General features: G+C 38.1%; 1 protein-coding gene across 1 annotated transcript; it reads left to right on the forward strand.

Moving 5' to 3' along the window:
- The first annotated feature begins 7,474 nt into the window (after positions 1-7,474).
- On the forward strand, positions 7,475-10,546 carry LOC143706564 (uncharacterized). The gene is made up of 3 exons (XM_077198586.1): positions 7,475-7,804; positions 8,992-9,025; positions 9,367-10,546. Exons 1-3 carry the CDS (start codon positions 7,565-7,567, stop codon positions 9,792-9,794), a joined length of 702 nt encoding a protein of 233 aa, XP_077054701.1. The 5' UTR covers positions 7,475-7,564; the 3' UTR covers positions 9,795-10,546.
- Positions 10,547-12,786: the final 2,240 nt, after the last annotated feature.

Genomic DNA, 12,786 nt, shown 5'->3' on the forward strand with positions numbered 1-12,786 from the left:
TTTTTTTTTTTGTCGTATCAAATGAAATAAGTTCACAGTAATACTTTGCTCACGTTATTAATGCATTATAAATTTTAGTTAATTTAAGGAAGTCAGTTTCTGTAAGTGAAATTAGTTAAATCTAGTTTTAGTACATTTTTACAGTAACATACTGTAAATTACAGTAAAGAACTGTACAATTAACAGTAAATTACTGGCAACAGTATTTTACTCTAAAAAAAAAACTGGTAAGGTCTAACAGTGTTCCTCTTTCATCCTCATCACTAAACATGTATTTTAGGTGGACATTTGGACATGATTGTAAGGCCGCGCTCGCTCAGGCCAATGAGGGTCTTCTGATCAACGGGTGAAGTTCTCTGCGTGTTACTGTCTTATCTCGCGGGAAAGTATTTTTGGTTAAATTCAATACATTTTGTCATATGTATTAACTCGTTATTTCATCTGACTCCATAAATAGGAAAGGTTTTAATGATATCTGTGCACAATTAAATGTGAGCGAATGTTTTACTATTCTTTTAAACTCTTGAATGAAAACAATGACAAAGTCAATTAGAATAATCAAATAACAATATATTATGTCAATGTATCATTACAATTTCATAATCAATTCAAAGATAATCAATGCAAAACATCAAATGCTAGAACAAATAGGAAAAATGTTTACCGGACATTAGAAATGCGTGAGGCCGAGAGACTCGGCTCTCGACCTCACGGCTGATCTGAGATACAGAAAAAAAGCCGCGAGCTCTCGCTGCATTTCATTATATAGACAGTGGATATTTGCATTCAGAGGTAACACCTTTTGATAACAGGAGGGCTTGACCATCCCACCCTCCTTTGTGTGCATGTTATCTCTAAACTCTTAAAAACCTTATTACCTTTTGTTTTACTTATTTTTGAAATGAGACATTTGTACCAGTCGCACTGAGACGTTTCGAATGATACTAAACGTGTATAATACTCGATGATAATCGTTCACATTAAGCCATTTAGATTCTTGGATGAGTTTGGGTAATCTCTGAAGAATGAGGGGGAGAAATGTAGATTAGGATGAGGGAGGTGAGGCCTTCGTCTCGAGAGTGCATGAGGGGGAGTTCAATATGTTAATTTCGTTCCTTAACTAGTTTTCTAGTCTTACATGAACATCAAAATGGTCAAGATGTTGGAAAATAACAATGTCTTTTCTGTTAACCAAATGCTTTTTAATCTTCGCTATTGCTTCAATGCAAATGAACAAGCACGTCATTATTTATAGTGTGTTCAAGTAAGCCAGATATGAGCAGATTCTGCAATACGCTGTATTTAATGTATCGTGATGTTCAGTATTTGCGCTAAATCTGAGAAAAATTAGTTTGACAAGAACTTCCCCAGCAAAGTGAGTAAACATAATAAGTTGGCCAGTGATTTTACAGTGTTACCTGCCACAGTTGATTTTACAACAAGGGGGTAACAAGCGCCACTTTAATTTACAGCCCGCAGGAGTTACACTTACCCTGTAAATACACAGTTGAAACGGGTAACAAACACTACTTACTATGTAACAATACGAAACAACACTATTTGCACAGTACTTACAGAGAAAGGTACTCTTATTAAGAAAACAAAACAAAAAAAACGTTTTAATTTCACAGTATATTTGCCCTGACATTTAAGTGTCATTGCAATACAATGTGATACGGTAAGTACTAAGTACTACATGGTACGTTCTAAAATAAAATCATAGCAGAAACTGTTTTTTTTGGCTTAACGTTAAGTAGTTTAGTAAGAAAAACCAATAAATTCAATTTTTATCATACTGTGCATACATACAGCCATATATATATATATATATATATATATGTTTAATGTATAATTTATAATTATACATGTTTAATTTAAAACCCACAGATGTCAAAATTACCCTCTAACTACATTGCACAAGAATATTTAGCCAGAAATGTGATAAAAACTTTTATATACAACAGACATCCAATTTTTGCCTGGAATATATTAACAGAATAGGTACCTGTTTGTTTTAAAATAATTACATTATAAATAATTTGCTTGTAAATGTGGTTGTACCCCTTTATTACCCAAAACTTAACATATTGTTCCCTTATACCTGCACGGAGGTACACTATAATTACAGAAACGTACACCGTAATTTCGGTTTACTTAAGCAGTTTTTTGCGGGTCGTAATATAAAGTGTTACCTAAAAGTGTCCATTCAGTTGTGCCGGGAGCGATTTCATCATAAAATACACCGTTGTGCAATCCAGGAGTTATTTCCAGACAGATTCACTCCCTTTTCAGCACAAGCAGACCTCATCTTGCATGCTCTGATTAGCTGGCATGACACATGACTTCATATATAGGATAAATCTGCCAGTAATTAAGTTTTGTCTTATGCTGAGTTAGTCAGATGATCGAGTTAAAAATAGCAGCAGTAAGTGTGGAATATTTTCCACCCACACGCCACTAACCTGCCTCAACTCGTCCACTGAAATGCCCAAAATCTGCAACATCTCCATTCAATCTCCATTCAAACAGTATGTGCTTAGGACATGATCTTTAATTGTACCAATTTTCATTTCATTTCATCACTGTCTACATTTATTAAAAGTTATCCCAATCTGGAGACTCTGTGATGACTGTCAGATAAACAGGAACTCAAACTCAAGTCTGTTTTTGTGAAACCGTAACTTCCACATTTAGGAACGAAGCTTTATGGAAACCCAAAGTTCACATGACGTAAGTGCTCGGCAGTGTGTGTGTGACCTTTAGGTGAAACACAGACTTTCCCTGACTGACCGAAACACATCTGAAGAGATACAGGACAACCTGTCGGCCTTTAGTGTTCCAGGAACGAGAAAGTCAATTTCATGTAATGCTTGAAAATAAGCTATAATTGGAAGCACAGACATTAATCAGAAACACTTTTCTGAATATTTTTCAAAAACACTGAAAAAAAATTATATGTAGAAACAATTTTCACTCAGAAATTGCAGGTGCATTTCACAATTACAAAGAAACTCCAAGTGACACTGTGAATTAAACGTGCATTTGAAGTTGGAAAACTGAAATACTGTAAAATGTAATCAAAGAGTTTTATGTCAAAAAATACTCTTTTTTTTTACAGTGTAAGTGTAGGGTTTCCTACTTCCAAGAGAAGCATGTAAACTACAATTCACAGTCACTGATGGAAGCTTGTTTTGTTTTTAGAGCTGGGATTTCCAAAATGTGTCTTGTTTACGTTTCCCCAAATTACAATCTGATCACGGGTCTGGAAAATAAAACAAAAAAGACCCGTTCACATTCAGGAAGCGCTTCAGAGTCACTTTCAATGGGGAAGCTGGCAGAAATCAAAGAGAGTAAAGCCCTCATGTGATTACAGAAGCACACACACACACACACACACACAAACACACACACACACACACATTTTCACACTGCTTCGGATTGCAAACACACACTTAGAGATGCGAAGTTAAGATAACGCATATCGTGCAACGGTTCAGTGATGTCATATGGGAAGTAAACAAAGGATCTGAGAAAGTGACTCTCACTGTGCTGGTGCAACACCTGTGGTTATGACATCACTTCCTCTACACTCAGATGCACAGGTTTGCACACAGGTGACATCAACAGTGACATCCCCCGCCTCTTCCAGGCACACACGTCTATTTTTATAAAACTATGTGAAAGGAATCTTTGATGTTTATAAACTTGAGCAACTTCAGTAGGCCTATGTGGGAAAAGAAAATCAGCTCACATAAAAACTCACAAATGGAAGTTTGGGAATGTTGTGGTGATAAAAACGTGCATCCTGGACACTATCTGCTCAAATGCACCCATTTTTCAAAAAGATATACTTGTTTTTGAAGAAATAGGCCTACATGTTCAACAAATGAATAACTATTCATACCCAGATAGCAAACTGACTCCGGAACGGATCTGCCGCTGAGGTATCACAAGGTCCGGAACGGAGTCCACTTGCACAGCGCAACGGATCCGGAACAGATAAGGATTGCGGATCCATACTAGATCCGCGGCAGACCCTATCCGTATCCGCTGATAAATCAGCTCATCCGCCACGGATCCGCCCGTTCATTTCGGTCTGAAAACCTTTCAGATCACTCATTCAAAACTAGTAATCTGGCCAAAACTACAAAAATATTTCAAATCTATTGTTGGACCAACATTAGATAGACTGCCCACTAATGGCGCTTTTCCACTGCATGGTACGGTACGGTTCGGTTCGGTACGGCACGCTTTGGTGCTTTTCCACTGCATGGTACGGTACGACTCGGCACGGCTCACTTGTGGCGCTTTTCCACTGCATGGTACATTACGGTACGGCTCGCTTTAAATGGTACCACCTCTGTTGAGGTTCCAAGCGTACCGTACCGATACTAAAATGTGACGTGGAAGCACTGTAGATCACTGATTGGTCGGACAGACAGAATCATCACTACCAGCGTCATTGTATTTGCGAGACATCAAACCCGCTAGATTTAAATAGCCAGTAACAGCCTCCAATGTTTAAAAACTACTTGCTTGAAGAAAAAAAACTTCCAAAAAAGAAGTAAACAAAGGATCTGAGAAAGTGACTCTCACTGTGCTGGTGCAACACCTGTGGTTATGACATCACTTCCTCTACACTCAGATGCACAGGTTTGCACACAGGTGACATCAACAGTGACATCCCCCGCCTCTTCCAGGCACACACGTCTATTTTTATAAAACTATGTGAAAGGAATCTTTGATGTTTATAAACTTGAGCAACTTCAGTAGGCCTATGTGGGAAAAGAAAATCAGCACACATAAAAACTCACAAATGGAAGTTTGGGAATGTTGTGGTGATAAAAACGTGCATCCTGGACACTATCTGCTCAAATGCACCCATTTTTCAAAAAGATATACTTGTTTTTGAAGAAATAGGCCTACATGTTCCACAAATGAATCACTATTCATATATGAATAGTGATAGCAAACTGACTCCGGAACGGATCTGCCGCTGAGGTATCACAAGGTCCGGAACGGAGTCCACTTGCACAGCGCAACGGATCCGGAACAGATAAGGATTGCGGATCCAGACTAGATCCGCGGCAGACACTATCCGTATCTGGTGATAAAGCAGCTCATCCGCCACGGATCCGCCCGTTCATTTCGGTCTGAAAACCTTTCAGATCACTCATTCAAAACTAGTAATCTGGCCAAAACTACAAAAATATTTCAAATCTATTGTTGGACCAACATTAGATAGACTGCCCACTAATGGCGCTTTTCCACTGCATGGTACGGTACGGTTCGGTTCGGTACGGCACGCTTTGGTGCTTTTCCACTGCATGGTACGGTACGACTCGGCACGGCTCACTTGTGGCGCTTTTCCACTGCATGGTACATTACGGTACGGCTCGCTTTAAATGGTACCACCTCTGTTGAGGTTCCAAGCGTACCGTACCGATACTAAAATGTGACGTGGAAGCACTGTAGATCACTGATTGGTCGGACAGACAGAATCATCACTACCAGCGTCATTGTATTTGCGAGACATCAAACCCGCTAGATTTAAATAGCCAGTAACAGCCTCCAATGTTTAAAAACTACTTGCTTGAAGAAAAAAAACTTCCAAAAAAGAAAGGGCTGAATCGTGGTCAGTGGACGAGAAGCGCAGACGTTCCTCTTGTTAGTTGCCGAGGAGCGGATGAACTATAATGATCAGTCATAATCCCACGCACTTTGAAGCGGTACTAACTGCAGTGGAAAAGCAACCGAGCTGAAGCGAACCGAGCCGTGCCGCGCCGAGCCGAGGCGTACCACGCAGTGGAAAAGCGAACCGAGCCGAACCGTGCCGAGCCGAGGCGTACCACGCAGTGGAAAAGCGAAGCGAGCCGAACCGTGCCGCGCTGAGCCGAACCGTACTGAGCCGTACCGAGCCGTACCATGCAGTGGAAAAGCGCCATAAACAACATGATGTCCAAAAGACGTCTTTTCAACTTCTTTGTCACAAAAGTCGGACGTTGAAAAGACATCCACTGAGGAGCCAGAATTAAAGTTTTTATGACGTCTTTTTTTGACGTGTTCTGTACGTCCGATAAAGACGTTCATCGAATCTTCGTACAAGGTTAAAAACTAGTTCATATGTGGCCATTGTGGACATATTTTCAACATCATTTATTGGCTGCTCTGCCATCAACGTCTGAGATGGCCAATCAAATCAAAGAAGGCGGGGCTTAACTCTAGATGAGAGGGACTTTCAGTGCAACAAAATGGACATGGGATATTGAAGAATTTTTTGTAAAGGATTTATCTGTGCACATATTATTCTGTTAAATTCATGTTCCTTATAATCTCGAATCAAAATAACCTCCCCGACTATTTGCAGCATCTCTTTTCTTATGACGTGGGCGGGGTGACCTGTCACTCACAAGATCAGCCAACAGCAAACCACAACCATCCAGTCAGTTCCTCACGGGCAAAATCAAGTATGCACTATATTAAACATTATATTTTTACTCTTATATCATTACAATTTTATAAATGTAGAATTATTATTAAAACTGCACTATATTAATAAGAATGAATTGTTAACTTAAACATTTAATAATAATAATAATACCAGCTGACAGGTTTCCCTGTATGTTTACAGAATAAATGATATGTAAATAAGTTATTAGAAAAATTTACATTATTAAAAAAATAAATTATGTAGCCCCTATATTGTCCATAAAAGTGACTCCAAGCCAAACTCAAACGTTGGCAGCCCTGGACTATTGCAACAGTGAAGAGAGTCTGAGGTAAGATCTAAGCAGCTTTATGTATGTTAAACGACCAAAAGTAATTTCCAATGATGCAAACTACTCACATGGTTGCCATATTTCCCCGTTTCAAATTGAACGTATTACATTTAGCCTACTTGATTTATTTTTTGCCATTTTCTTCCCTATTGTGACATATATCCGTGAAACGGCTTCTCGAACCAGAACAAATGTAGGGCGGCAAATAATATGTGCACGGATGGATACATGATTTAACAAAAACTGCACTATTCCATTAAAAAGAAGAATTGTTAATTTTGACTTTATGAGTGAATATCTTTAATTTATTTTTAGGCTATTTGAAAAATAGTACAAATTGATGACTGATTCCAAGCAGCACAATGTCTGAATGGGTCAGTCGGGGTCGCGGTGCAAGTGGAAACAACAGCATAAATACTAGCCTAAAACATTTACACAAAGAGTGTGATATAGTGTGAGATGCTAATGAAGGGATTCATGTAGGATGATATTCCATGAAATAAGCTAGCGGAATATGGAGCCAGTCACAGAAATTCACACTTCATATTCCTCCCGCTTTCCACCTGCTTGCGCAAGAGCGAAAGGAGCGGAAAGTTGGTCGGGTTTTCTCGAGTCTCTCTCTCTCTCTCTGTCTCTCTCTCTCTCTGTCTGTGGGTGGAGGGAAACTCGTTGGTTCCTCCTCCAGCACTCGAGTATTTAAAGCTCATGTTATGATGTACTATACTACATCAGTTCAGTTGCATCTGCTGTGGATTATAGTGTTCTCACACCGCTAGTTTCTAGAGATGACCGCGTCCACAGATGTCGAGAGCCAGTCCCGGTCCCGGGGCCGGTGTCTGGACACCTTCCTCATCGTGTCCGTGATCGCGCTCTTCGTCATGTTCGCCGTCGCGCTCGCGGGCGCGCTCTGGTTCGCCAAACACATCGAGAACGAGATAAACGGGAGAAAACCACGAGAGTCCGAATCTGAGGCTTCGACGGGCTCGCGGATCGCCAATTTCGCCGACACCGGAAACGCATATAAGGTGAGGTTGCACCTTACAAAAATGACTTTAAATGTTTGTCGAGCATGTTTTTAAGGTTTTACCTTACAGTAATAATAATAATAATAATAACATTACAAGCATGTTTTACCATTAGCCCTATATTATTTGATGTAGATTCGATAACACTTTGCAATAAAGATCATTAATGTATTAACTAACATGAACTAACCATGAGCAAAACATTTGTCACAGTATTTATTAACCTTTGTTAATGTTAGTTCGTAAAAATACAGCTGCTCATTGATTGTTCATGTTAGTTCAGTGTGCATTAACTAATGTTAACAAATTCTACCTTTGATTTAAATGACATATTAGTAAATGTTTAAAAATTAATAAATGCTGAAGAAGTATTGTTCACTTAGGTAGTTAACTAATGAACCTTGTGGTAAAGTGTTACCTTATACTCTTATTTATTATGTCATGGTATGTTATTATGTTTGTTGAATATGTACCAATAAGCATGTTTGTTTGGACCCAATGCATGTGTTATTCAAAGTACATTGGCCCATCTGATTATACTAGTCAAGTCACGTTCATTTTTATAGCGCTTTTAACAATATGGACTGTTTCAAAGCAGCTTTACAGTGGTAATAGGAAATTAAAGTAACATAGATTGTTTTGGCTTTACAGCAGATCTAGAATAAAGTTATTGTCCAGCTAAAGTTAGTTTTGATTCACTTCTGTTGCAAAGATCATTAGTTATTAACTTAAACAGAACTAATTGTGCAGCAGTCGAATGGAAGTTTTCTGTAAATAAATTAGCGTAATTCTTTAGAAAGTGGTGGATGGTTGAAGTAAGAAGTTAAAAGATGGTTTAAATAAACCAGGACACTGATCTGAAGAACCTGATACAACATTTAAGAGCAACATTTTAGTCTAAAAGAGAATCGTGTAGCATCTCAAGATCCCTTTACAGCCAGTCTGTATTTTACATGACCGGATTGATATATGGGAAGAAGAAGAGCTTCAGGAAAGTTACAGCTAGCATCCCTCAGCAGTGCCCTAGATTAACCGAGCGACTGGCCAGCTCTAGACACGTGTCCGGGAGATTTACTGACTCCAGTGGGTGATGATTCAGCACATGATTTCTTCTCGTCTCTGCAGGTCTGCCAAAGTTGTTGAACATGTTTCTAATGTGTGTTTTTTTCTGTCTTCTTTCTTTTTAGATGCAGAATTTTGCATTCCTGAGACCCATTAAAAGTAAGTTCTTACCATTGTATATTTCAGACACTGTTCTCAAATAATGCACAAAAGTGTAGACTCAAACCCAGTATGGATAGACTACTAAACAAAAGGAATTTTATTTTGTTTTAAAAGCATTTATTTTCTTCATTTAATATTTAATCTTCACTTGCTGTTTTAATGATTTTACTTTCATGCGTTCCACGTACTTTACAGCTTGAGTTTTATTGTTTGAAATTCTTGTTTTTTGTGTGTGTGTTTTTCTTGTACAGCACTTTGGTTAACTTTGGTTGTTTTTAAATGTGCTGCATGAATAAACTGTATTGTATTGTAAAAGTCTCTTTGTCTTTGCCCTGCAGGTGAACTGACAAGTGAAAACATGGCGTGGGAAGGTATCGCTTATGGAAAGGCTCACACCATCGGCTCTCTCTACAGCTACGACAAAAGTCAGAAAGCACTGGATGTGAAGAATAGTGGAAGCTACTTTCTGTACGTCCAACTCAGTCTCTCCTGCAATGGAATCTGTTCGCCTGGCCAATTCACCGTCAGCTTTTACAACCACCTGAACAGCAAGGTGCTCTCCTGTACCGTCTCGCTACCGGAAGAGAGCGGGACTGATCCGATCAGCCAGACCTGTTGGCATGTCGTCACTTTCACGGAAAACGGGAAACGGCTGATGGCTAAATCCGAGATCCAGGGCTCACTAGGCGACTGGAGGCTGCAGGTCAACAACTCTGGATTTGGGATGTTCCTCGTGGACGGAGTACAAGCAGTAAATCATACGTGACCCAACTGATTTCAGACCGTATTCGATGCACTCAGGACTGTTTTCATACTCGCTCCGTTTTGACTCCACTAATGTCCGCAAACTATCTTGGCTTATTTGGCGATGCCTTCAGCTATCAAAAAGACGGGCACTTTAGCATCTTAGCATCAATATTCTTATGCATTCTGCCAAATTTGGCAGGTTTTCCTCTACAACAAAAGCCCATAATATGCAAAGACATTTGGAGACTCGGTCTTGGGCCTCAACGGACAGGCAATGCTCCTAAAGCACTATTTATAATTTAAATATATTTATATGTGTTTAAAATTTTAAAGACTTGTTATATTTATATATATTTTTTATACTGTACATAATGTGTGTAAAACACTACGTGTGCGCAGCGTCAGACCTGATGAAGGTGATTTGACTGTACTGTATTAGCCTCGCGATGTTTAGGTACATCGCAGAGATAACATGAACTTTGACCTACACATCAACACTTAACTAGTGTACTAAGTGCCTTGGTTAAGTCTGTATAACCACTGTGCGTTAAAGAACTCAAAAAGCTGAATGTGTGAATGTATGTGAGCATCTCTTCACACACACACACACACACACACACACTTGTGTTGTGCGTTTGTTGTGAAGCAGAGCCGTGTCTGAATGCTAACAAACTCAGGAACTCTAGAGATGAATGTAATGATGATGACAATGTGTGAAATGCTTTATTTTGTATACTATATTTAATAAAACTAAATGTTAATTTTACATAACTGTGGGGTGTTTGAACTAATATAGCATTAGCATCATGTACCAAGCTAACAAAAATAGGTTCTTAGAAGGTTTTGCTAACGTTCCCATAAAATGAAAATGTTATTTCTGAATGTTCTCAGAACATTCAAAACGTTAAATTTCGGTAATGTGAACATTAAGGAAACATTCAGTTTTTATCATTTTGCAAACATTTCAGAAAAAGAAAAAAATGCTCCACGAATGACGTATATATAATTTTTTTGTGCTAACGTTTTGAGAGCATTAAAGAGCAGATATGAACAAACCTTCTATTGTTACTGGAAGAACGTTTGTTCATAACTTATAACTGTGGCAAAACCTCGTCACATATTCTGAGAATATTTCCTGTTTAAGCTGCATCTCAGATGTTTCTGCTAAAATAAAACATTAAAATGAGCCAATATGAGTAATGAAATAAATCCTCCCTTACGAGAGAGAGTGGAAGGCAGTGCAATGCTACTGGAAGAGATTCAGAGAAACTGCATGAGCTTTTTGCATGTCCATGATGTGACTCTTCATATGCTGACTGTTTGAAAGCTGATTGGTCTTCTTTTTTTGTCTTTAGTTGGTAGCCAGTAGGAGTTATACAATTAGATAAATGCAAGCAATAATAAAATGGATGTGAGGAGATTTCTGACATTTGGGATTATGTGCAACAACAACAAAAAAACCTCGGCACTGTATGTTACAAAGCACTCTTAAAAATAAAGGTTATTTTATGGCATTAATGGTTCCATAAGAACCTTGAACATCCATGAAACATTTCCAAAAAAACAAGATTATTAAAATGTTCTTCACACTAAGAAAAAAAATGGTTCTTTTAAGAAAATTGCTTGCTAAAATGAAGCCGCTTCTATCCGAGAAATCACTCCCCTTCTGAAAGATTTACATCGGCTGCCAGTTAATTATAGAATTGAGTTTAAAATCCTATTACTTGTTTATTATCTCTACATAATCAAACGCCGAGCTGTCTGTCTAATTTACTACACTATAATCCCTCACGAAGCCTAAGGTCTGAAGATCGAAACTTACTACAAACGAACTTGCTTTATGAAACTATATTATCTGCATTCAAATCTAGCCATAAACATATCTCTGTAACACTTTATTTTGATGGTCCCTTTTGAACATCCTGTTGACTATAAGTAACTTTGCAACTACATGTCAACTAACTCTCATTAGAGTATTAGTGGTATATCTGCTTCATATCTGCAAACTCTTTATTGTGATGGTCCTCCAACATACACTCTACTGACTATAAGTAACTTAGCAACTAAAGTATATGTCAACTTATTCTAACCCTACCAATCTAGTAATACTCTACTAATACTCTAATGAGAGTTAGTAGACATGTATGTGCAATGTTACTTACAGACGACAGAATGTGTTAAAGGGACCATCAAAATAAAGTGAAACCCATATCTCTTTCCGTTGGCTTTTAATACATAGCAATTTCTTGTTTTGTTCTTTTCTGTTTCCTGTTATATAATAGTGTTTCATTTTATATTGTACAGCACTTTGGTCAGCCTTGTTGCTGTAGTTAAATGTGCTTCAGAAATAAACTAAACTGAAGAACTGCTCACTGCACTGTAAAAAAATAAAATGCCTCTCCAACATAAACATTTCTAGGGACCCGTTGCACCTAACATTTTTAGTTGGCCCAATTTAAGTTGCGGAAACCAAATTTTTGTTTTGTGCTGACTACCCCTACATGTAGACTGAACTTGAAATAGAATGTTGTGTCAATTAAATATTTTCTTTTGACTAAACATAGCTTGTTGGGTTCGGCCAACTAAAGTTAAGTTTTCTAAACTACATCCAATAAGTTCAGCCAACTAAAGTGGTGTTTTGAAAATTGATTTTTTAAAGCCACCATTATGGTGATCAGTGTTTGCTTTAGTTGGGCTCGTGACCCTTAAACTGTTAACATTAGATTTTGTTTGGCATTTGTATCTAAGTTATAACTGCCAGATGCTGAAAAAAAAGGTGATATCGATGGTGTTGGTTATATTTTGACATAATCATCACTGGAGAGTTTTTAAGTGATTCTATAGCAAACGATTTTCTGCATTTCCAATATAGTCCAAAATATTTCTTAAAAGTTTTTCTGATCAAAAAAGGTTCTTTGGGGAACCAATGGTTCTTCTATGGCAAACGCTCCTCTTGCAACCTTTGATTTAAGAGTGTGAATGAGCACTTAAATCTCCGTTTAAAAGTGTAT

Source organism: Siphateles boraxobius, unplaced genomic scaffold (assembly GCF_051911475.1).
Source record: "Siphateles boraxobius isolate OS27281-9 unplaced genomic scaffold, OSU_SipBor_1 111, whole genome shotgun sequence".
NCBI lineage: Eukaryota > Metazoa > Chordata > Actinopteri > Cypriniformes > Leuciscidae > Siphateles > Siphateles boraxobius.